This window comes from Antechinus flavipes, chromosome 1 (genome assembly GCF_016432865.1).
Source record: "Antechinus flavipes isolate AdamAnt ecotype Samford, QLD, Australia chromosome 1, AdamAnt_v2, whole genome shotgun sequence".
In the NCBI taxonomy this organism is placed as follows: Eukaryota; Metazoa; Chordata; class Mammalia; order Dasyuromorphia; family Dasyuridae; genus Antechinus; species Antechinus flavipes.
Genome location: NC_067398.1, coordinates 672,445,530 through 672,469,822, shown reverse-complemented (window position 1 = coordinate 672,469,822; position 24,293 = coordinate 672,445,530). Strand labels below are relative to the sequence as shown.

The following is a 24,293-nucleotide window of genomic DNA, read 5'->3' as shown; positions in this document are numbered from 1 at the left end:
AATTACCCTGAGCTTACTGAATTTAAGAAGAATCCTAACTTGGGATAGAGAAGCCCAAAAGAAGCTCTACCCTAGATGCACAATTCTTGCAGACATCCCCTTTGTTTCCCCTTACAAAGCCACCAACCTAGTTCAAGCTCTCCTCAGCTCTCTCACCTGCACCATTTTGATAAGCCTCTTGATTGGCTCTCCCTGTCTTAAGCAAAAGGACTTTTTTTTAAAGTACATGTCTGATAATATCATCCCCAACTAAAATGAATTCAGGACCTAATATAAATTCTTTTTCTTAGCATTTACAGCCCTTTCCACCTTTATGATATCTTAGTTGCCTTTCCATACACTACATCTAATCAAACTAGCCTTTGAGCTGCCTCATATATCATAGGCTCCCTGGTCTTCCCCATTGTGTGTGTGTGTGTGTGTGTGTGTGTGTGTGTGTGTGTGTGTGTGTGTGTGTGTGTGTGTGTGTGTGTGTGTGTGTTTGTGTGTGTGTATGTGTGTAAGTTGCACCTCTTATTAGAAATGTAAATTCCTTGGGGGCAGGATCTATTTGATTTGTGTCCTACTGCATAGAAAGGGATTAATAAATGCTTACTTATTGTTTATTTACAGGACACTGCAGAACTTGCTAACCAAACCATACACATTACTAAGAGGCTTGGGAAAAGAAAGGAAAAAGCTTTGGATTAAGTTTGAGTGCTGGCTCCTTCATTTAATGTTACTCAACCTCTTGGAGTCTCCATGTTCTCACCTATCATAAGCAGGATAATAATGCCTGCCCTCCTCAGTCTAGCAGGATTTATGTGAAAGAAAGGATTTTGAAGCATAAATTATCACAATAATTAATAATCAAACTATCTCTGTAATATAAAAGGAAATAGTCAGAGACAGCCAGGAGAACCATTCTGAACAGATGCCAACCCTCAAAACTCCCTGTGAGGATAAAAATCTGCTGAGGCCCAAGTCCCTTCTTTTTCCCCAACTCAAGACTAAATCATGTTTGTGGTAAGCTGCTGGGTGAATTCTGGTTGGTTCTAAGTGTCCAGCATTGCCTCTCGTTCATCTAAGGGAGCTCATGAACATCCCCAACTTCTTGCAGAGCCAGAAGGGGTCTTAGGCACCCTCTCACCGGGAGGGGTTCATCATCAAGGGTGCCGTTTTGTATAGCCTCCACTTGTTCATCTTCACTTGGATGCTTCTTCTTTCTGGATTTCTTTTTGTCCTTGGACTTTTCTTCCTTTTCCTTCTTATGCTTTTTCTTCTTATGTTTGGAGGATTTCTAGAACCCAAAAAAGAGTCAACAAAAAATTCTTAAAATAATTCCTTTTAGGTCAGACTTCAACATTTATGGAAAACTGACTAAATCTCTACAAGTTATACTTCTAATACAACTTCAGAGCATTAAATTCCAAAGACAATTTTGCAAAGAACCCCTTGATTTCCTCTTTATATCATTAAAGTACTCGCTCCTCATCCTGAGATCATGTCACATCCTTTCAGGACTCAAAATGCTTCAGCGATTCTAGACTCCCTCCAGAATAACCAATTCCTTTATCTGATAAGATTTTATACCAGTCTAATTTCATTCTACATCCCTAAAATTGTTCTGTGCCTCAGTTAGATTGGAATTTTAGAGCTGAATGATGCCATAGAAAACATTCTTGCCCTTTCCCACTTCTAGGCCAGCATCTACCAGGTAGTTCCCAAAATTTCCAAATTAGAAGAAAACTTACTCAAAGGGGATCAGATCCAACCCAAATCTGAATAAAAATCTAATCTATAATACATTTATCATGACATTCCTTTAAATACCTCTAGTGAGAAAAAACTCACTATGCCTCCTGAAGCAGCCTATTCCATTTTTTAATAGCTCTAATTGTTAGGAAGATTCTCCTTTCATCAAAATTAAATTTGCTTCATTTAAATTTTTATTTCATATTTCCCCCTCTGGGGTCAGGCAGAATAGGTCTAATACTTCTTTCATTTAAGATAGTTATTACATTTTCCCCCTCAATAACATTTTATTTTTCTAAATATATGCAAAGATAGCTCTATACATTCACCTTTGCAAAACCTTGTGTTCTAAATTTTTCTCCCTTCCCCCTCCCCAAGATAGCAAGCAATCTGATATATTAAACATGTGCAATTCTTCTACACATATTTCCATGTTCATTACGCTCTGCAAAAAGAATCAGATCAAAAAGGGAAAAAAACGAGAATGGGAAAAAAAAACCCAAAAAAAAAACAACCAAGCAAACAAAGAAATATGTAACACTTCACCAATTTGCATGTCATTCTTGCACAGGGGCCAAGCGAATCATCTCTGTATCGTTCCAATTTTAGTATATATGCTGGCTGAAGCAAGCACAACTACTAAATAATTGAAGGCAGCACTCTTGTCCCCCTAAAATTGTCTCTATCTTATACACCTCCTTTTCTTCAGCTGAAGTTCATATGATGTGATCTTAAGACCCTGTCTCATCTTAGGAGTCCTTTTTTAGATACTCTCTAGCTTATCAATGACCTTCCTAAAAGGTGGCTCCCAGCATGGAATATAATATGCTAAGTCTAATTAAGACAGCAGATTAAGACAAGCAAGACGCTTTACTACTAGATACAATGCAGCCTAAGATTGTATTAGATGTGGGGACTGCCACATTCAGCATTGTGGTCTTTTGGTTGTCTCTGATACTCTGAATCTCTAAAAGACAACTACTATCAACAACTGCCTTTTTCTTTATAAGAGCTAAAGAAACCCATCATCAAACAACTATCTATGCATTTATTTATTTTTGAGGTCCTTATCTTTAATTCTTTTTAATTAAATTTTAAAAAAATTAACAACAACGACAACAACAACAACAACAACAACAAAAAACAAAACCCAACTATTTTCTTTTTCTTTCACTTCCCTTTACTGTGGAGAAAAGGAAAAAAAGAAAAACATAGCTTTTGTAACAAATATGTATATAGTCAAACAAAGGAAATTTTTGATTGGCCATGTCCAAAAAAAAAAATCTGTCTCACTTGCACCCTGAGATAGTCACCTCTATCCAGAGGAGGATAGCAGGCTTCTTCAAGGGGCTTTTGGAATTGTGGTTGGTTATTGTGTTTATGAGAATTCATAAGTCAAAGTTCCAACCAACATTTATCAAAAGTCCATTAAAAACAAGGCGCTGTAAACAACTGCCTCTATTTGCATTGTTGTACTGTTTGCTTACCTTTTCTTCATCATCATCTTCATCTTCTCTCTCTTCTTTTTTAGGTTCTTCATAGTCTTCAGGTACAGCCATAACCGTATTTACACTGGGTTCATTCTGCACAAGAGGATAAAAAGTTTGTTTTTACCACAGTGAACCCAATACAAACTAGTTCATGTTACCATATGTATGTGGCTAATGGATCTACAGGGCAAATGTAGTTCAATTTAAATTTTAAAAAAGGAAAGCACATTAAAAGTGTTTGAGGAAGGCCTATTTCTTCTTACAAACCAAATAATCTTTATCCCTGATGGGCCTAAAACTATACTCTCTAGTCTTACATATGTCAAATAATTCCTAAGTTAGCAGCAGTCCTACTTTCAATGGTTATGGTGAAACAGGTTTTCAAAACGCTTTGCCAACTGTGATTATCATTGGCTAGAAAGGGGGAAATAGTTGATTCAATCCAATAAACCATTATTAAGTACTTATGTTTCCATCATCTTGCAAAATACCAAGAAGAAATTCAAAAGAGGATCAAGTTTTCTTTCTACTCAAAGACCTTTTGCCAACATAAATTTCTTTATTGGGGGGCGGGGGGGGGGGAGGAGGAGGAGGAGAGAGAAGCACAAGGTAATCAAGATTAAGGGACTTGACCTAGGTCACATAGCTAATAAATATCAAGTGTATGAGAAGCTGAATTTGAACTCAAGTCCTCCTAATTCCAGGGCTGTTGTTCTATTCATGACACCCATTAGCTACCCTGCCAATATCAATTTTAGAGGAAAAGTACCTTGATAAAAATATGCTTTAATAATTAGAAGAAGGCTTGAAATGTGAAATTAAGGGCTCAAGGGTTTTCTCAAAAAGAGATCATAAATTAAAGGAAAAGTCCTTCAAATATCCCAAAGAATTTTATTTGAAGGTGTCTAGTGGAGCAGATAACCAAGAAAAGGTGCCTAGCTTGAAAGGCATTTCCTGATGTTCACTTTTATATACAAAGCTTATACCCATCTTGCCAATGTCACCACCACATACCAGTCTGGCTTCCTCTTAAAGCCACACAACCCTCGTGAGACGTTTGCCCAGAGAAACACAGTGAACTTCCTGACAATTTAATGGAGTCACTTACATTACCAGTCATTTTCTGATATATTTTCACTTACTAAGGCAAGACTAAAAGAGTATGCTCTTAGAGTGGGTGACTTACGGGTGACTGTGCAGTGGAAGCAGCTGATGGAGTAGCAGAGAGCCAGAAGTCCAAGTCTTCCCCCTTAATAAAGAGGAGATGAGGGTTCAGAAGAAAAAATAAGATCATAGGCTTTTAAAAACAACAACAACTACATATGGATAAGAAGTAACTCAGTTTTTAATCTGTCACATCCATGTAAGATATGATTTATCATCAAGGAAAGAAAGAGTGTTCCTATCGAGTTCCTAATTTATAAACATCCCTTTCCTCTGGATTCCTTGGTAGAATATAGAAATCTTCCCTTTGTTACCCACTATCTCTAAAAATTTCTCTATGTTCCTAAGTGCTGCAGATTCAAGAAGTGGTTCCTGCCCTATGTTCTGGCTGGCAAAAGAAAGGAGGAAAGGGTAAAGAACAGGAAAAACTCAGTCAGATCCCCTTTATTCCCAGGGATTTGCTCTATTGTAACTTAGGCTGTAATTCTGGAAGCACTTTTATTCTCACAAAAACACTCAGCTATAACTTCCTAATATCATCTATTTTAATTAATAATGAGACTGTCAATATGGACATGGCTCAATTTGTCCAGCAATGTGTTTACCCCTTGATATATAAAAAAAGAGCAGATTTAAAAATCGTATTTAGTTATCTGTTAGAACAAAACATAGCCTTAAAGGCTTCAATAAGGTGTTGAGTATAACAAATTATAATCAAACAAGTTTCTAGGACAGATATGACCACAGTGATGATAGTTCAGTGATTAACGGAGTATCAACATCTAGTGAAACATGAAACATGGCGGATGCTCCAATGAGAATATGATCTAAGTGGTGTAGATACACCCCCCACCCCCCTTTCGGTGATAAATTGCTACTCCTCTGTTGGGCAATTCTTGCCCATTTTTTGTACATACTCCAGAGGAGCCACTTCTCTGTGCTGGAAGCCCTCTGATTCTGATGGTATTTCAGTGATGATCATTTCAACACTTAAAATGTTCAATAATTAGCTCTCAATTTCAACTACATGACTGGCCCAATTAGTCATGAGTATCTTTTGTCACATGCCAGTTCTAGTTAGTAATATGCAATGGTTATAGCAATAAATTTGGAGTAAAAGACCCTGGGTTCAAATTTCAATGATGCTTACTTCCTAGGTAATCTTGAACAAATTACTTTTCTTCTCTGAGCCTCAGTTTCCTTAACTGTAAAAAGAGGAGGTTGGACTCGAAGGCCTTTGAGCTCTTGTCCATCTCAAACTCCTATGACCCCCCATGTCTCACTCTCCACCATCTTGCCACTGTCACTGCAGAAAGAGATATGGATGACATAAACGTCTGTATTTTTAAAAATCTGTTTCCTAGGTTGCCATTGTCCCCCTAAATCTATAACCTAATGGCTGCCCTTCTGGTGATGAACTTCCTTGGACAGGAATCACAGTTTGTTCCTGGGTCTTTACCTGAAGCATTTTCAGCCTCTTGCAATGTGGCCAGGGGCAATTTCCCAACAGCTTCCTGCCATCTGTTATTTAACCCAGAAAGACCTACAAAGATTTAACCAAGGCAAATTCCACAAATTCCCCTCTGAGTCAAAAACAATCACAAAAGTTTCAGCCAAGGCTTGATTTTTCACATTTGAGTAAGGAGGTAGAAGCAGTCTGACAAGGTTTATAAACAAAATATTCATGATTTATAACTGCTGCTCACATTTCTATAACACTTTGAGGTTTACAAAACACTTTCCTCACCACAGTCATCTAAGGCGGGTACTGCAAAGCTCTCAAATGTTCCAGATGATGGAAACAAGACACAGAGAGCCTAAACCTCCTGCCCTTACTCCCCACCCACCATGCTTCTGTGACTCAGCCTGGCCAGAGTCCAGGCATGTCAGAAACTAGGAGGAAATAGAAAATAAGAAGTCATGGTTCCTGCCCTCAAAGTGTTTAATGCCCAAGATGGCAAGAAACTAACAAGAATTACCTTTTTCTCTTTTTCTTTCTCTTTTTTCTTTTCTTTCTCTCTCTCTTTTTCTTTGTGCTTCTTCTCTTTCTTTTTTGGTTTTTTGCTCTTCTTTTCTATCACAGGAATTTCTTCTTTCTCAGGGGATTTGGGGGTCTCTGCATTTCTATGCCTTTGGACTGGTAGTTTTTCACTATCTGCTAAGGGCCTTAAAAGAAAAAAGAAGGGTAATATTTGGTGACAGAGACCATTCTAATCCCAGAACGTTCACTAGTTTCCCCAAAGTGTGTTCTCTAATGAAATAAATATTTGCCTAAAAACCCCACTTATGCCCCCAAGCTGGTGATGTATGCATACTTTAGGGTTTCAAAGGGAATCTCCTGTGCATAGCCAGAGACCACTTTCTCTTGCATGCATTTTAAAAAATGAAGACTATTTTTTCAACTCTGTACTAACCTTATCTTCTCACTGGAGGATAGTGAAAGTACTTGAACACTTTCAAGAGAAACAGTGTGAGGACACAAAAACACACTTTAGATCCTCACAAGCGACATTATCCTTAAAGAGTTGAAGGTAAAGAAGGAGAAAAACTCAAAACTCTAGATAATACAAAGCAAGCTATATACAACTCATTGGCTCCTTAGTAAATGAATAGATAGCCAAGCCTTCACATCAGGAGAGGAACTAGTATTTTCTTTCTCAGACCTGGAAGGTGAGGGCTCTTGATGTGGGAGCAAGATTCTCTCCTAACTAATCAATTGTCTGTCTGTAGAAGCAAGTGGTGAGTAGTATTATTATTCATCAGCTGGCATTCTAATCTAACTTTATACACCATGCAGACAAAGGTGCTCAGAATCATACTCTTTTTTTCTGTTAAGTTGAGAACTTTGCATTTAAAAATAAACATCAAGACAGCTTGCATCTTGGGATCAAGACAAAGCGGGGAAAAGCCGTTAGTATTCTCCAGGTCTGCTGGCCAACTCAAATTATTATTCCTTCTGGGTTGGCATTAATATAGTTTAAATGCTTGCCTTAGTATGCTGTCAGTAAGTAATGATGGCAGAAGGGAGACTAATCTAATTTTATTTTAAAACAAAACATTGTAAATTCTCAAAGATTACTTGTTGGTTTAAGCAGTTACAGAACTGCAATATGCTTGGCTTCCTGGAAACTGCCCATCATGACTCCTGAGAAAAGTCCCAAAGAAAAAATGGACATACAGTCTAGGTTTGTGTCTATGGGTCGAAAACATCATGTGTGATCCTAGGAAGCTATACAAAACTGTTTTGGGAGAAGCAAACCAATTTTTTTCAAAGAATGCTAAAATACTGGGATATCTTACCTGTGAGGCTTCCCTGAAACCAGACTGCATGTGGGTGTGAGAGATAGACATGGCAATGTGAGCACAGAAAGAAAAAGAGAGAGGACAGAAGTTATGCGAACAAGTGACAGACAGACAAGGGCCAATGGCTCTGAAGCGATGAGAAAAGAATGGACAGACACAAAATGAAGAACCAAGCTTTTTAAATTGGGAACATCATTTAATTTAGAAACAATTCTAATATTAGATTGTCCATAAATACATCTTTCACTTTAGTTTAAAAGCCCTTTGTGCAGCACCTGAAGGGCTTTTCCTGCTTAAGAATCATATTGGCTGCTCCTATTAATCTCTAACCCAAAGCCATGACTCTGTGGTAATTTCTACAGCAGACAACTGGAAAGCAGGAAAGAATTATGACTGTGAATCAGCCATTTAGGGGTAAAGAGTTCTTACAAAGAGTTCCCCTCTACTGCTTGATAGAAAACCAGGAGTGCAGAATTATCTTTAAATGGAAAAGCTGGGTAAAGCTTAGAACAACTCATTCCCATGTGTAAACCAGGATTTTCCATGAATTTACCCATTCTAAACAAACAGAAAAATTATGGTCTACAATCTTGTTTCAACTGCAACTGCAAAAACTGGTTAAGTCTATGGCTTAACTCCACCCACACCAGAATGCTAAACATATTTTAATGAACAGATGATAAGAATTTGTTATTTCAAAGAAATATCTTAACAATAAAACTGCTCTGGCTTTTACCAAAGATACTGTTAATACAGAAATAGTTTTGTAAGACTAGAAAACAATACCAGTTATTAAAAGAAAAATTTCTATTCATTATCCTGGTACAGCAATAAAGCTACTATCAAAATTGACACAGTGAAAATGACAATGCTATTCATTACAGATTCCTATGCAGCTAGAATCAGAGAGGGTGAGAATTTTTTAGCAAGAGCACAAAATAAATTTAAAGGGAACTGTTTTTCAAACTATTATAGGAAGTTAGCTTCATATTTCTTTCTTGGTCTACAGCCCATCCCCAAATTAGACATGGTTTTAACTTATTTTGGGGACCAAAAAAGGGGAGGAACAATGCCAATAATTCAGAAATTAAGTGCTCCTCAGCCATAATAGCTGACATTTACCTAGTACTTTAAGGTTTGCATAAGGGGCAAGATTTTGGAAAGAATGCAGTGCTAGCCTCAAAGTCCAGAAGGGATGGGATCCAGTCTAGCCTCAGACACACTCTATGACTGCAGGGGAGTCAGTTAGCCTCTCAATCTTCCCAAGAAATTCTCTGAGATGACAAGTTATGGAGGAGGATCTGGATTGGTAGAGGGAGTTCCCTACAATTACATTCACTAGTTTTAAAACCATGGGCAGACCATTTAACCTGGCCAAGACTCACTTTCCTTAACTGTAAAATATGACTAATAATAATAATACCAACTATTTATCAAGGTCATTGTAAAGACCATATGGGAATGCATCAAAATTGCTTTGCAAACCTTAAAGTATTATGCAAATGTAAGCTATTATCAGTACAATGAGGTACAGAGTAAAGAGTACCAACTCAAATCAGAAGACCTAGGCTTAAATGACTTAGCCTTGTTACTAAGAGGCAAATCTCATTTTACTCCAGTGTAAATTGAAAGGCTTGGACTAGCCTGGCCTGTAAGGTACTACCTTCTAGCTTCTAGAGCTATAATCCCATAATGAAATCTCAAGAGTGGACCCTCAAAAAAAAAATTGCAATGGACCTATAAACAGAAGGAAGATATTTTAAATTCTGTAGAGATATAAACAGAGGGGAGATGGGAATTTTCAATAGATGTCTCCAGGGCCTCCTAAAATTCTGATCTTCATTTCGAGAAAGATCTCACTGGCTGGATCAAAGAGGTATCAAAATGGGATGCTGTTAAAAGCCACAATGGCAATCATTATACACAGCATGGACAGAATACTTAAGACCAATTCCCTAACTTTGTGCCTTTGTCCATGGCCAGCCTGATCATTTATTTGCTCCATGGGGACTTAAATGTTCAAGATTTTCAGCTATCGGAAGCAGCTGTTTTTGCTCACTTCAGGAATGGAGTGGGATATAACACCCTTCTAGTGCTAAAAGGGATGAATTTTATCTAGTTCTTTCAGTGGAACGGAATTCACTAGGAAAGGACATTGTCAGTCAGCATTCTCTATCACGTCAAGTTCTCTCTGAGGCAGTGGAATAGAGGAGCACAGCCTAAGATGAGGATCTACGGCAGCCAGCAGAGGTTTAAGAGAAGTAACCTCACATCATCCTGATGGGTCTGCCCTATCAACCTGGCTGATAAACTTGTACAAAGGAAAATCCCTTGGAGGTCACCAGGCTCAGAAGACTGTTAAGGTATGTGGGGTAGGGACAGGGATGAGGGTAGGTGCTTTTAAAGTGAAGAAACAGAAAAACCAATTAATGCTCTCAGATAATGGGAAAACATGAAAATTTACTGACTTACTAGATGGACACCTGTGTTCATTCTGGGAACATTTTTAGAAAGGATTAGGACATGTTTTGAAGCACAAACAGAGGACAATTAGGGAAATGAGTAGGCTCAAAACCATGTTCTGTGAAACCTGATTGAAGGAAGTGAGGCCATTTTAACCTTGAGTAGACAAGGCATATGTTGTTCAGTCACAATGGACTCTCCATGATTCTTTCTGTGGGATTTTCCTGGCAAAGATACTGGAGTAATTTGCCATTTCTTTCTCCAAAAGGCAAGACTTTATGGGCTCATAATCATGATTTTTAATTAAAAAATAAGAAGAGGCTTATTCTGCTTTGCTCTAGATGGCAAAATTAAGAGCAATGGGTGAAAATTATAGAAAGACTTTCTTCTAGTTCTGAGAATGTGAAAAAAATAGAATGGGATGTACCTTATGAGGTACAGAGCTCCCTGTTCTTGGAGATGTTTTGACTGTAGGCTGAACACTTTCAATATGGCAAAAGGGACTCATACATAAGAAAAGAGTTTGAACCTAATGACCCTTCTAAATCAGAGTCTCTAATTCAATAGTGCCTGTCTAGCCACAAAAGCCCCTAAAATAATGGAAAAGCTTACTACATTTTTAGAAGGATTTTAACCAACAGACAAAAAAACCAAAGAATTCAATTTACTTACTTATCCAAATCTATGTCCAGGGCCTTATAGGGATCATTGGGATCTTTGTCATCTTCATCACTTGGAAGTGCATTCTGGGGGTGATGGTAGGGAAGGACAGAAAAATAAAAGAAAACCAGTCTGTTTATATAGAAACCATTCATTCTAATGAGGTATAACTTCAACACCCAAGGAGTCCCAATGAAAAGATAGCCTTGGACTTTAGTTTTATGGGAAAAGGCTTAAAGCTGTCTACACAGTTAATGCTCACATTTCCAAAGGCACACTTAGAAAGAAAGATTCCACTATAGTGATCAAGAAACCAACCCATACTAGAGCAGCTGAATTTATTGCTGAGGCCCACAGATGGACATTCTGTCCATGTGATTTAGAAAAGGATTCTACCAAAAACAAAATAAATTACCTCTTAAGCAATGCCCCACATAAATTCTAGAACTTCTATGTAAAAATGACTACTGAGTGAAAAGTACGTTAAACTATTAGTGATGCAGCAGAAAGTAATGGATGAGGAAGCTATGTCACTTAGCCAAAAGGTGTGATATGGGTTTGTTACCAATCACAACTGACTCATTGTTTTCTTGTTAGATTTCTTGCCTCTGGTTCGGTGTTTTCTCCCCATAAAGTGTGACCCTTAAGGATGTCGTAATAGGAAAGGAAGCGGGAACAGCAGGACAATGTCATTCAGCAGGATCCTGTTCTAGAAGAGAAGTCAGGCCCTCAGACTATGGTGACTCAAGGGATCCTATGATAGCACAGACCTGAGGAAAAGCCAGCCAGACCTTGAAAAGGTGTGCCTTACCCAGCAGACCACTATAGTATAAAGGAAAGGAAAAGAGAGGACAGCATGGTGAGGGAGGGCTGGGTGAGACACTAACCTCCGGCATCTCCTCAGTGATGATGTCCACTTGTTGCGCAGGAGCTATGTCTTCATCACTTTCTGTGTGAAGTGAGTTGTGTCGGCGATGTTTGCCTTTCTTCTCCTTTTTCTGCTTTTTCTTCTTCTTGTCTTTCTCAAGTTTTTGTTTATGTCTCCGTTCTTCTTCAAGCTTCACATACTGGTCTGACATAGGAATACCTACAGAAGGTGCAATTACAGTGTTGGGGGCCCCAAAGCCAATAAAGACCTTCAACTCAAGAATGGTGAGCTACAAAGTTTCAAAGACATCAATGGCAAAGGAAAGTAACAGTAGTGGAGGGGCAGCTAGGTGGCACAGTGGTTAGAACACCAGCTCTGAAATCAGGAGTTCAAATCTGGCCTCAGACATTTAATACTTCCTAGCTATGTGACCCTGGGCAAGTCACTTAATCCTTCAGAAAAAAAAAGAAAGAAAGAAACAGTAATGGAACATTAGGGCTCATCCCTGGCTCCCAATTTCTCTCATGATAGTGGTGGGGGAAGGGGGTGTAAGTCAAGGTCACGGCACTGCCACCCACTGCTGCCTTTCCTTTTGGTCTTCTTTGTTCACCTCCCTTGTACCAGGAATGGCCTGGCTCACCTGGCAGCCCCTGCTAAAAGTACGGTTTGACACCATTCCAGGTGAAAGGGTCTTCTTCCTCCTCAGTACCTCTCAGGATCTGGAGTAGACCGCCTTTCCCTAGTGTCAGTTATTTATATCTATTTATTCCCCACCCCCTGCTTCAGCTAGATTGTAGATACCTTTGAGAAGGGATTATGCCCTACTCATCTTTGTATCACTTGTGCTGAAGACAGGTTTGCTGAACTTCCCTCTCTGGGCCAATCAGGATGTTGCAGGTCTGCTCCCAGTCAGTCACGGGTAGTGCAGGGAAAATATTCATCATTTTGAGAAAGGAGGAACACAGGGAAAAGTGTATGTAGTAATAAGGGCCTGTTATAACATCTGATACCTGTTCTCATCCCTCGGCCCCATTGCGAGTAGCTAGCAGAATAATATATTCATAAATACTAGATGCAGAAGGGACCTGAGACACTATCTGGTTTATTGGGGGGAAAAAGAAAAAAGTCCATGTAAATTTTTTTAAATGTATAAAAAAAGATTTGAAATGTTATTAACACATGGTTTACTTTATCCTTGAAGGAATGCTAAAAGTATATATGTTCAAGTTTAAGTACCCAAAAATGCTTATTTCTTCCAACCAAATGTGCTATAGAGCTATAGGATAAGTCAGATTATTTCCAAAGTATCTTTCAGCTTGAAAATTTCAAGATCTATTTTCTAAGATTACTCGAAGCTCTGACATTGTTTCATATATAAAAATCTCTTCCAATACTGAAAGCCTATGAAGATTTATAATATTGCCTTTGGGCCAAAAGGTAAGGGAGGGAGAAAAATCAGCAAATCACAGTAGGTCAGGGGAAGTGGAGCAGGAAGGGGGCTGGATTTGGTCTTTGTGTCAGATCTTAACAATCCCTGATCTAATGTGTTATCAATTCAACAAAACAGTTAGATTAGAATCTAACATAATCTTTACAATTTCAGGATAAACTGAACTATTTAGACTGCCTTGACAGTCTTAGCTGCACTTAGATCTACTATAAAACTCTAACAACCAAATTAGCTCCAAAAACTAGCTGAGAAAACTTATCTTCTGTTCTTTTTTGTAGAGACTGGGAGTTGTTCTGTCTTTTCACACATGTCTGACTCTTTGTGACCCTATTTGGGTTTTTTTTGGCTCTGAGACTGGAGTGATTTGCTACTTCCTTCACAAGCTTACTTTATAAATGAGGAAACTGAGGTAGACTAGGTTAAGTGTCCAGAGTCACAAGTTAGTAAGTGACTGAGGTCGATTTGAGCTCAGATCTTGAATCCAGACCCATCACTATCCACTGCACCATCTAGATGTGGGGATTTATAGGAATCAGCTATTACATAGAGCATCAGATTTAGTTAATGTGTTTTTTCAATTCTTTTCAAAAAAAATCTTTTTGTTACAAGGTATAGCTCCCTGAAAAGAAGTGAGGGAAGAGATATAATTGGAAGTGAAGGTGATGCAAAAAGAAAAAAAAATGTGAACTTAAAAAAGTAAAATTATCTTAATAAGAGAAAAGAAATCTTACTGAATCTATCACTTACATCCTGCCCGCTGGCTATCAGAATTCTGCATTCTGAACTTAAGATGTAGTTTTCCCCAGACAAAATTCTTCTATGACATAAAACCATTAAATATATGAACCTATATCAAATTCAATCAACATTCAAGAGGATTAAATCAATTTATCAGAGAGAATCAAGCTCTTATGGTAGTCTTTATTCATTTGTTTCTGGTAGTGATCAATAAAAGTTACTAAATATTTTTGCACATTCCAGAAAAAAAAAATGATAGTGATTTTCAGCTATAGAAGTGATCGCATGATCTGTTAAAAATTTACTCAAAAATCATATTGAGGAAGTTTTAAGTCTTTTAAAAAATTTTTCTAGAAATTTAGAAATTAAAAAAAAAATTTCCACGATTATATTTATTACTCATTACAATTTGTGAAATGATTTTTAGCACTTGAACAAATTCTGGTAAGGAGAATCAATTAGTGGATTATTAATTCAATCTTTTATTAAGGGTTCACTATATAAAAAAGACCGTGCCAGAGTCAAGGAGATGATAAGGATTATTTACTGTTCCTCCTTTTGGGGAGTGAAGAAATACATTTTGGCCTTAACTTCTTTTCACACAAATTAACACAGAAGACCCCTGGTGTTTTATGCACTCTGTCAAGGCAGTCTCAATTTCTAATGATGAATTTTTTCTATATTTTTCTGTATATTGTTCATAATATAATGAAGAAGAGGAACAGATGGGAAATTCCTTTTTGGGCTGAACCTGCTTCTTGCTGAACTCAGCTTTGCAGAGAAATTAGGTTGATTAGCCTGAGCAGTCTTGATGTCACTGCCACAACCTCAACCCTTCTGGAACAAAGGTTCATTTAGGACCTTAGCAATAGGACAGGAACCCCTCACTTAGATCTGCAGGCCTATGTTCTCCTAATTATGGCATTAGGAAAGAAAGAGAAGTTGATACAATGGATAAAGCACTAGTGTGTGTGTGTGTGTGTGTGTGTGTGTGTGTGTGTGTGTGCGTGTGTGTGTATGTAAGAGAGAGAGAGTAAGGGGGGGGGGGAGGAAAGGAAGGAGGGAGGAGAGGGAGAGAGAGAAAGAGAGAGGGAAGAAAGGGGGGAGGGAGAGAGAAATAATGAGAGATTCCAGTTTCTGAAAACAATGAAGATAAATGTTTAGCACACACTTGCCTGGAACTTTCAAGGGAACTGAGAGATCAATCTGGACCACAGGTATGTGCTCAACACCAGGTGTGTCCTGATACCGCTAGAAAAGTTAAAATTTCAAAAGCATTATTATTGAAAATAAACTTGATTAAGTAGCAACTAATAACTACTTAAAAATAATATAAGAATAAAGGAAAAATACTGATGGTCATTAGGACATTAAATAAGCACAGCTGACTATAATCTGTATAACCAAATCTATTATTCCTTCTACATCTGGAGTCATGGAAACTTACCTACAGTTGATCACATAAATTAGGGCTTTCCTAACATTTTCCATTCACTACCCCCTTTTGCCCAAGAGATTTTTACACAATCTTGTCTTGAAGCTGAGTCAAGGTGTTTCTGTTTCTGGCAGCATTTGTGCAGACGTAGGACAAAATATACACACTCTCTGTTCAGAACCAAGGCTGCAATGAAGTCACAGCCAAATGCTGCCACAGAAACACTTACAATTCATCATGCATTTGCTTTTAAATAAATTTTTAGTTGTTGTATTCAGAAACATTTTACTGTTGCCAAATTTTTTGTAACCCCCACATTTACTTATGTGACCCCATGGGGAGTGGGGGAAAGGAGGGAGAGGGAGGAGAGAGATCATAACCCAGAATTTAAGAAGCTTGGACAAATATGATCAGAAGAGGAACATTCTTTAGTGATTAAAGTGAAACTTAAAAACTTAAAAGAAACTTAAAAGAATTGACCAAAGGCCATCACTAAGAATGGAGTCGGTAGTTTAATTTGACCCAGAAAGGAAATCTGAATCAATATGATGTTAGAATGTATTGAGAGCTTTATTTAGAGAAAAGGTGACACTCACAAAAACTGATGTAAATGGACACCACAAAGCTTTTTTTATGTATTGGACAGAGAAAGCATGCTTATCTTCAGAAAGCCTAAAGCTGCAAAAGATAACTAAGTCATAAATGGAGATCTCTATTGGACAAGAAGAAATGTAATAAGGATGTCACACTGTCCACCTGGAGGGCATATCTCCTCAGATCTGTTTCCAAGCTCTCGGAGAGGATGGCAGTATATGCAGAGAGCTGGACTTGCATTTAGAACAACAGGATCGCAAATACGATCTCTGATATGACCTCAATGTATTACAATCTTTCTATGCATCTGTCCCTTTCTCCACAAAATATTAACAAAAACAGCCTGCCAAAAGTATCTGTCGCAAAAGGCAGTTCCCAGATCACAGGGAAAGAACCAGAAGGAGTCTTGAGATCTTAATAATGAGGAGCACTGGACTCATTTTACTGAGGCTTGTAAAGATAGGAAACTTGCCCATGGTCACCCAGGCAGGAAGTGGCAGAGTACGAGATCAAACTCAATTATTCCGACTTGAAATTTATCACACTACTGCAACATGAGACCTCTCTTGTACTGAGACTCAAATGAAATAAGGTACATTGCAAACCTTAATGTGCCATGTGGATTTTAGATAATAAATTCTTTTCTATTATTATTAGGAAAAAAGCATGGATATTATAATCACCTTAATTGAAGCAACCAATAAGATATCAATAAATACAATTTATATTTCAATATTCTTATTTCTTAAATCTTTATGGGAATAATTTATATAAATAACAAGAGCATCCATGAGAACAATATAAGAAAGAAATAAGGCAAGCTTTCACAAAGGATATTCCATAGTCTAACACATTTTAACATTCACATAAATATCTAAAAAGATGCAGAGAATAAAACCGTACTGTGCACCAAATATATACACTTTATATATGAATAGTTACTGGAGTTAGACTTGAATAAGGAGAATAGACATTTTTGCAACTGAAAAATTGTACAGTGCTTTTAATGAGCCTCAGATTCTACCCAAGGCAAAAACCCAGTTTTTAAACACCAATAATCTTCCGGTGATGGCTGTGAATAATTAAACATCATAATCTCCAAAGGATCAAAATTTCAAGTCAATGAACAGAAATGAAGGCTGCATGCATATAAAGATACTGTCTGTTGCTTCCAAGCACAACTTTTATGTCCATTTTTGACATAAAATATGTGAACAATTATACGCTATGATGATGTGGGATTTATACCAGGAATGCAAGACTGATTCAATACTGGGAAAACCATCAGCAAAATTGCCTGTCCCAATAACAAAACCAACAGAAATCAAATGATTATCTCAAAAGATGCAGAAAAAACTTTTGACAAAACACATTCATTCCTATTAAGAATACTAGTGAGCACAGGAATAAGTGGACTTTCCTTAAAATAAGTAACATAAATCTAAAATTGGGAGGATACTCATCAGTTGGAGAATGGTTGAACAACTTTGGCATATGATTATAACAAAAAATATAATGAACAGGCTGAAATGATGAACCAGGTTGATTTCAGAAAAATCTGGAAAGACAGAAATATTGTCATGAGGACAAATAAGAAGCTTTTCCAATAAGATCAGAGATGAAGCAAGAATGACCATTATCATCATTACTATTCATTATTGTATTAGAAATGTTAGCTACAGCAATAAGAAAAAGAAATTGAAAGAATTAGTATAGGCAATATAGAAACAAAACTATCAATCTTTGCAGATGACATGATGAGATGCTTTATGATATCTATGATGATATACTTATATGATAGGCAGGATCCTAAAGCATCAACTAAAAAACTAGCTGAAATAATTAACTTTAGCAGATATCTTTTGCAGGATATAATCCATATAAATCATAACGTTTCTATATATTGCCAACAAAGTCCAGCAGCAAGAGATAAAAGTTTCTTTTAAAATAAGTATAAAATTATTTTATATTTATATTTTATTTATATATATATAATTATAAAAATAAAATATAAAATATTTGAAAGTTAACCTACCTAGACAAATCCAAGACTATATGAATACAATTATTCTATTTAAATTAATTTACTTAATCAGTACCATACCAAATTACCAAAAAATTATTTTATAGAACTAGAAAAAAATTCATAACAAAATTCATCTGAAAGAACAAAAGGTCAAGAATATCAAGGGAATTAATGAAAATATATGTAAAACAAAGTAACCTTGTCCTACCAGATAAACTATTATAAAGCAATAATCATGAAAACAATTTGGTCCTGGATAAAAGATAATGCAGTGGATCAGTGGAATAAAGTAAGTACAGAAGACACAGCAATTTAGTATTTGATAAGCTCAAAGATCTCAGCTTTGGAAACAAAAATTCATTATTTGACAAAAATTGCTGGAAAAACTGGAAAACAATATATAGCAGAAACATCTTATACTATATACTAAGATACAGTCAAAATGGATATATGATTCAAACAAAAGGGTGATACCATAAGCAACTTAGGAAGAATAAGGAATAGTTTACTTGTCAGATCTATAGAGAAAGGAAGAGTTTAGGACCAAACAAAAGACAAAGAGTATTATTTGAGGTAAAAAGGATAACTTTGATTACATTAAAACAATGCAATCAAGATTAGAAATAAAGCCAAAAGCTTGGAAATAATTTTTACAAAAATTACCTCGCATAAAGGTCTCATTTCTTAAATATATAAAGAACTGATTAAAATTGAAAAGAATACAAGTCATTCTCCAATTAATAATAAGAATAGTAAGTTTTTAGATGAAGAAATCAAAGTTATCTATAGTCATATAAAAAAAGCTCTAAATCAATGACTGGACAAATGCAAATTACTACAACTCTGAGATACTACCTCTCACCTACCAACCAACAACTGAAAAGGAAAAAGACAAATGTTGGAAGGGATGTGGGAAAATTATTAAAATTGGAACACTAATGGACTACTGGTAGAATTGTGAACTGATCCACCCATTCTGAAGAGTAATTTGGAAGTATATCCAAAGGATTATCAAACCAGGCATATCCTTTGACCTAGTACTGCGATCCAGTACTATCCCAAAAGATAAAAAAATAAAATAAAATTTAAAAAAAAAAGGGAAAAGAACTATCTGTACAAAAATACTTGCCACTTTTTGTAGTGGCAAAAACTTGGAAATTGAGGGAGATGCCCATCAATTAAGGAATGGCTGAATAAGCTATGGCATATAATTATAATGAAAAACTACTGTGCTATAAGAAATGAGGAACAAATAGAAAAATCTGAAAATACTTACAGAAACCGATGCAGAGTGAAGTGAGCAGTACTAGTAAAACACCATACACAGTAACACCAATATCATACAATGATCAACTGTGAATATCTTAGCTATTCTCAGCAATACAATAATCTAAGACAATTCCAAAACATTCATGATGAAAAATGCTATCTCCAGAGAAAGTATTGATGGCATCTGAATGCAGATCGAAATATCCCCCCCCCCAAATATTTTTTCCTTTAAGTCTATGTCTTCTTTCCTAACATAATTATTATTAGAAGTTTTGCACCACTTAGTAGGCATAAAAACACATCAACTTGCTTACCATCTCAGGAAGGGGAGAGGTGAGGGAGGGAGAAAATTTGGACATAAAAGTTTTTAAACGAATGTTAAAAATTGTCTTTATCATTGGGGGATAATAAAATATCATTTTAAAAATGTGAACAGAGATCAATGATAAGGAAAGAAAATAGAATGGTCATGTATTGAGGCCGAAAAAGAATAGACAGAGAGCCTACATACCCAGTGGTACCCACTTCATCCAAGAGACCCAAAGTCTCCCAGTGTGGTGAGTGGATAGGAAAATAAGAAAAATAAAGACACAGGATAAAAACATGTACAGGCTGCTATTTGTATAGCTAGAAGTATCATCTATATCAATACTATCAACCATAGGCTTATTCTAATACTAAAGTATAATTCTAGGAAATAAGATGGTAAATCTTGTTTTGAGTTATGACCATGAAATATAAAATACACACGACTAGGTGGATTTTTAGATCTTCTTTAATTGTGCTCCACTGCAAATGCACTGTGTTCAAGCTAGATGCACTGTATTCAGATATGATAACTCATTCCTCTCATAGCATTGCAACTTTTAGGGACTAAATGGCCAAATGGAATAATTGGAACCAAGCTCATATGATCATGTTCAGAACTAAAATTGATTTGTATTTTTGTCTCTGTGTGAGAATGGTACAGAAAAACCTCTGATAGGACATTAAGAAGAGAAAGAAGAGACAGTGACAAGAGCTGGGCAATGCTCCAAAGCTAACTGTCTAGCCAGGAACTGAATATATAGAGTCTAATCAGATGTTGACTGAGGAAGCATGAGTCAAACTGCCATTACGTAGTACATTGTGGTTTTGTCACTACACTGTGCCAGAAAGGGATAACCCCAGTGATCTAAGAGTATAATAATTCCATCACTGTAAATATCAGAACCAAGAGACTGAGCCAACTAGCATGACAAGAAGGATCTTCTGGGCCACTATAGGTACTCTTAATTTTATCTAATAGCTACTAATAATGCTGACACAAGAATAATTCTGAAAGGTACTTGAAGTAAAGAAATATAGATTCAATATCAGGATTTTTTAACCTCTTTTGTGTCATAGAGTCCTTTGGCAGTCTGTTAAAACCTGCAGATCTTTCCTTAGGGCGTTTTTCAATGCAAAATAAAATATATAGGCTTGAAAAGGAAACCAATTCTACTCAAATACAGCTGACAATTAAAAATAAAAAACAAAGGCCCCAGGTTAAGAATAACAGATGTGTTTCATTTATCCTCTGAGGCCTAAAGTAGAAGCTCAGATCACTGCAGATGTGGAACCTATTACTCAGGCTCTAAAACAATATGGAAGGAACTTTCTCTTAAAGAGGAAATTATATGGAATAACAAAGATTGGGTATACATTACACTAAGCTATAAAACAAAAGTTGCATCACTGTCAAATTGGTCCTATTCAGTAAAACTTCCTTTGGCATTTTCCCTTAAAACAACAAAACTTCCACCTTTTTTCCATTAACTATTAAACAAGACAAGGCTACTAATTTCTTTAGAACATTTGAAAGTCAAACTCAGTATGTATGGAAATACAGTGCTTATAAAGACAAAATATATAGGGTAATATTCATTCCACTACTAAGAATTACTTTTAGCCATTGCCTCATATTCAGAAAGCATATAAAGCAAAGTAGGCTCTTACTTACCTTTTGAGGTGATGGAGAACTTTTGATATAAAATGGATTGTTGGCCTGTTCTTGTTTCCGTGCCTCCCGACGCTGAGACACAACATTAAATATAAGGCATAAGGAAACAAACAAATGGAAGCTCAGTTTAGTGGCAGGGTATTGTAAAGTATACCAATGGCATTTCTTGACTGATTAATATAAATATGAATTATCATGACTAATTCAATTTTCAGTACAATGTAAGCATTATTTAAATTTAAAATTCTGGTCTTTACTTTTTTTTCACAAAAGGCAGAAGAAAAATTTGAAGAGTTCAATTCAATGTAGTAAACATTTAAGAAATACCTACATGAAGATACAGCTCTTATGTGTGTTAATCTATTCTCTCATGGAGAAAGGACATTATGGAGAGAATCAAAGATCTAGGAGTCCTAGGATTGAGTTCCAGTTGTGATTTTAGTTAAGTTACTTCACTTTGATTACCTGTTTCCTTATCTACAGACTGTGGAATAATAATCCTTGTATAATATCCTCCACATTCTATTGCTTGAAAAGCATTATAAAATGGACCAATTATTTCAAAAGGAGAGGTAGTTTCTCATTTATTTTAAAAAAGAAGGAAGCTGAGGCAAAATACCTAAAAATAGGGAAATGTGGAAACCCTTGGCAGTCTAAATACAAAAATAGGTGTCTTGACATTACTGAAGAATGATTATCTCAATTTAATACTGGATTCATTTAGAATCCTTCAGTTTAATCCTACTCTGCTGCTTCATGATAATGTGAAGATAATCATGGATTCTTGAAGGATTTGAAAAAAAAAGTGGTAGGTATGTTAAACTAAAAAGGCTTGTTATAACTACAGGTCTATCAAAGTCCAATCAAAGACTGTCTATTCATCTTCTGAGTACAGGCTCAGTTTAGAATGCTAGACATAGTCTGACTTATGAGACTCTCAAATGGCCTACTTTCCATCCCTAATATTCTATCTTGTCCTGTTCCTGTGCAATAGTTGGCTTACGTACCTAGAATGCTTTCCTTTCCCACTTTCACTTCTGGGTATTTCTAGTTCTTTTCTTTTCTTTTCTTTTTTTTGGCTGAGACGATTGGAGTTAAGTGACTTACCCAGGGTCACATAACCAGGAAGTGTTAAGTGTCTGAGGCCATATTTGAACTCAGATCCTCCTGACTTTAGGGCTGGTACTCTGTTCACTACATCAACTAGCTGCCCCCTCTAGTTCTTTTCAAAGGTCAAAACAAGTATTCCCTCCTCCTCCATGAGACCTTTCCTGATCACCATAATCATTAGGGTTTTTCTCACCCCCAAATTATTTTGTATGTGCTCATCTATGTACATGCTGTTTTAGTGCAGTAGAATATATGCTCATTGACTAGCAGTGTCTAGCATACAGTAGACACTTAACAAATGTTTGCTGAATAAAAAGGATTGCTTACTTTTTGTTTTGTATTCCTGGTGCCTAGCACAATATCTGGTAAGTAATTGGCACTTAAGAAATGCTTATAAAATTGAATTGGAAAAAGGATATAAAAGTTGAGATTTACAAGAAGCAGAAGGAATATTCACTGGTAAAAATCAGAGATCCTAGAAGTACTGAATTTAATTAATCCACAATGCACATTAATACTAAAAATTATGAACTACTTACGTGGAAATATCTCTACCTAAAGAAATGTCTGTTTCTGACTTCATGGATAACATGGGAAACTTTATTCATAGCAAACTAAAACCTAACACTGTGTTTTAAATTCAAGTGTTAAAAAACAAAACAAAAACAATATAAATTCTTGTTAGGATGGAAAGAATTGCATTTTTTGAAGAGTTTTTTTTTTTAAAAAAAACAAAACAAGACCTTATAACTGCTCTATAATCACTTCATGTCTTTAGTTATAAAGAAAAGAGGAAAATTTTTTTAAAAAGATTTTTTTTGGTTGTTGTTTATTTCAAAGAGAAGCTAGATACTATGAATAGTAAATGATTTTTTCGCAAATATGTTTTAACAGATAAAAGCAAGAAGATTCAACATCTCTTTTAGAAATGGTAACAAAATGTAATCTAAGAAGAGTGTTAAAGAAAATTATTTAATTGGCACAAGAATATAAAATTGCAGCAAATGTATAACAAAAATTGTTAAATTCAGAAGTATAGAACATGCACATTAAAAGTGATCTGAGAATGCATCTAAGTCTATCTCTTCATTTTCAAGATAGGGAAATTGATGCATGGAACATGGAAAGGTGGTGGTAATATGCCTTCACAGATCAAATTAGAATGGCTGCCAGCATTATCACTCTATAGACTCTCTAAAAAAAAGTCATAGCCTTTGACCAGCAGTGCCATTACTGGGTCTATAACCTAAAGAAATAATAAAGGAAGGAAAAGGACACATGTGCCAAAAATGTTTGTAGCAGCTCTTCTTGTGGTAATAAAGAATTGGAAAATGAGTAGATGCCCATTAATTGGGGAATGGCTGAATAAGTTGTGGTGTATGAAGGTAATGGAACATTACAAACTGATTTTAGAAAGATCTGGAAAAATTTATACGAATTGATGCTGAGAGAAACAAGCAGAACCAGGAAAACATTTTATACAATAACAGCAAGAATGTATCAACTATGAAAGACTTGGTTCTCAGTGGCTCACTGATCCAAAGCAATCCCAATAGACTTGGGAAAGAAAATGCCATATGAATGCAGAAAAAGAACTAAGGAAATTGAATGTAAATCAAGACATCCTAAGTTCATTTCTTTTTTTCAATCTCTCCCATTGGTTTTTCCCTTTTGCTCTGATTTTTCTCTCCCAATAGGATTCATAAAGCAATGTGTATTAAACATAAATAAATTTATTAGAAAAAAAGAAAGTAATTAAATGAATTATTAAATTAAAATAATTAAATATAAGACTATGAACAAGAATTGTGCAGCTTGCTTACCCTAGCCAATTCCTCTTCATCAATTTCAGGTTGCCGATGCTTAGAATGTCTTTGCTCTTCATCATGGAAAATAGTTTTGGGTTTTTCTTCTTCAGAGTCACTATCTGAAGGAGGTTCATTGATCCACGCATCAAGGTCCAAACTAAACAAGAACAATATGATTGTACAATAGATAAAAATACCAC

At 36.1% G+C, this 24,293-nt stretch overlaps 1 protein-coding gene and 1 non-coding gene across 2 annotated transcripts in view; both read right to left on the bottom strand.

Annotated features, from left to right (window-relative positions):
- The window catches only part of AP3D1 (adaptor related protein complex 3 subunit delta 1), a 140,757-nt gene that overhangs the window by 14,920 nt on the left and 101,544 nt on the right, over positions 1-24,293 (bottom strand). The window contains exons 17-25 of the mRNA XM_051972248.1: positions 24,109-24,250; positions 21,176-21,247; positions 15,046-15,121; positions 11,702-11,901; positions 10,827-10,900; positions 6,368-6,554; positions 4,411-4,473; positions 3,222-3,317; positions 1,130-1,279 (exon numbers count right to left, since the gene is read on the bottom strand). Coding sequence (XP_051828208.1) covers positions 1,130-1,279; positions 3,222-3,317; positions 4,411-4,473; positions 6,368-6,554; positions 10,827-10,900; positions 11,702-11,901; positions 15,046-15,121; positions 21,176-21,247; positions 24,109-24,250 — 1,060 coding nt within the window. The remainder of the gene's footprint in view (positions 1-1,129; positions 1,280-3,221; positions 3,318-4,410; positions 4,474-6,367; positions 6,555-10,826; positions 10,901-11,701; positions 11,902-15,045; positions 15,122-21,175; positions 21,248-24,108; positions 24,251-24,293) is intronic.
- On the bottom strand, positions 2,261-2,368 carry LOC127546007 (U6 spliceosomal RNA). The gene has a single exon (XR_007949880.1). It is a non-coding gene; the product is annotated as a U6 spliceosomal RNA (small nuclear RNA).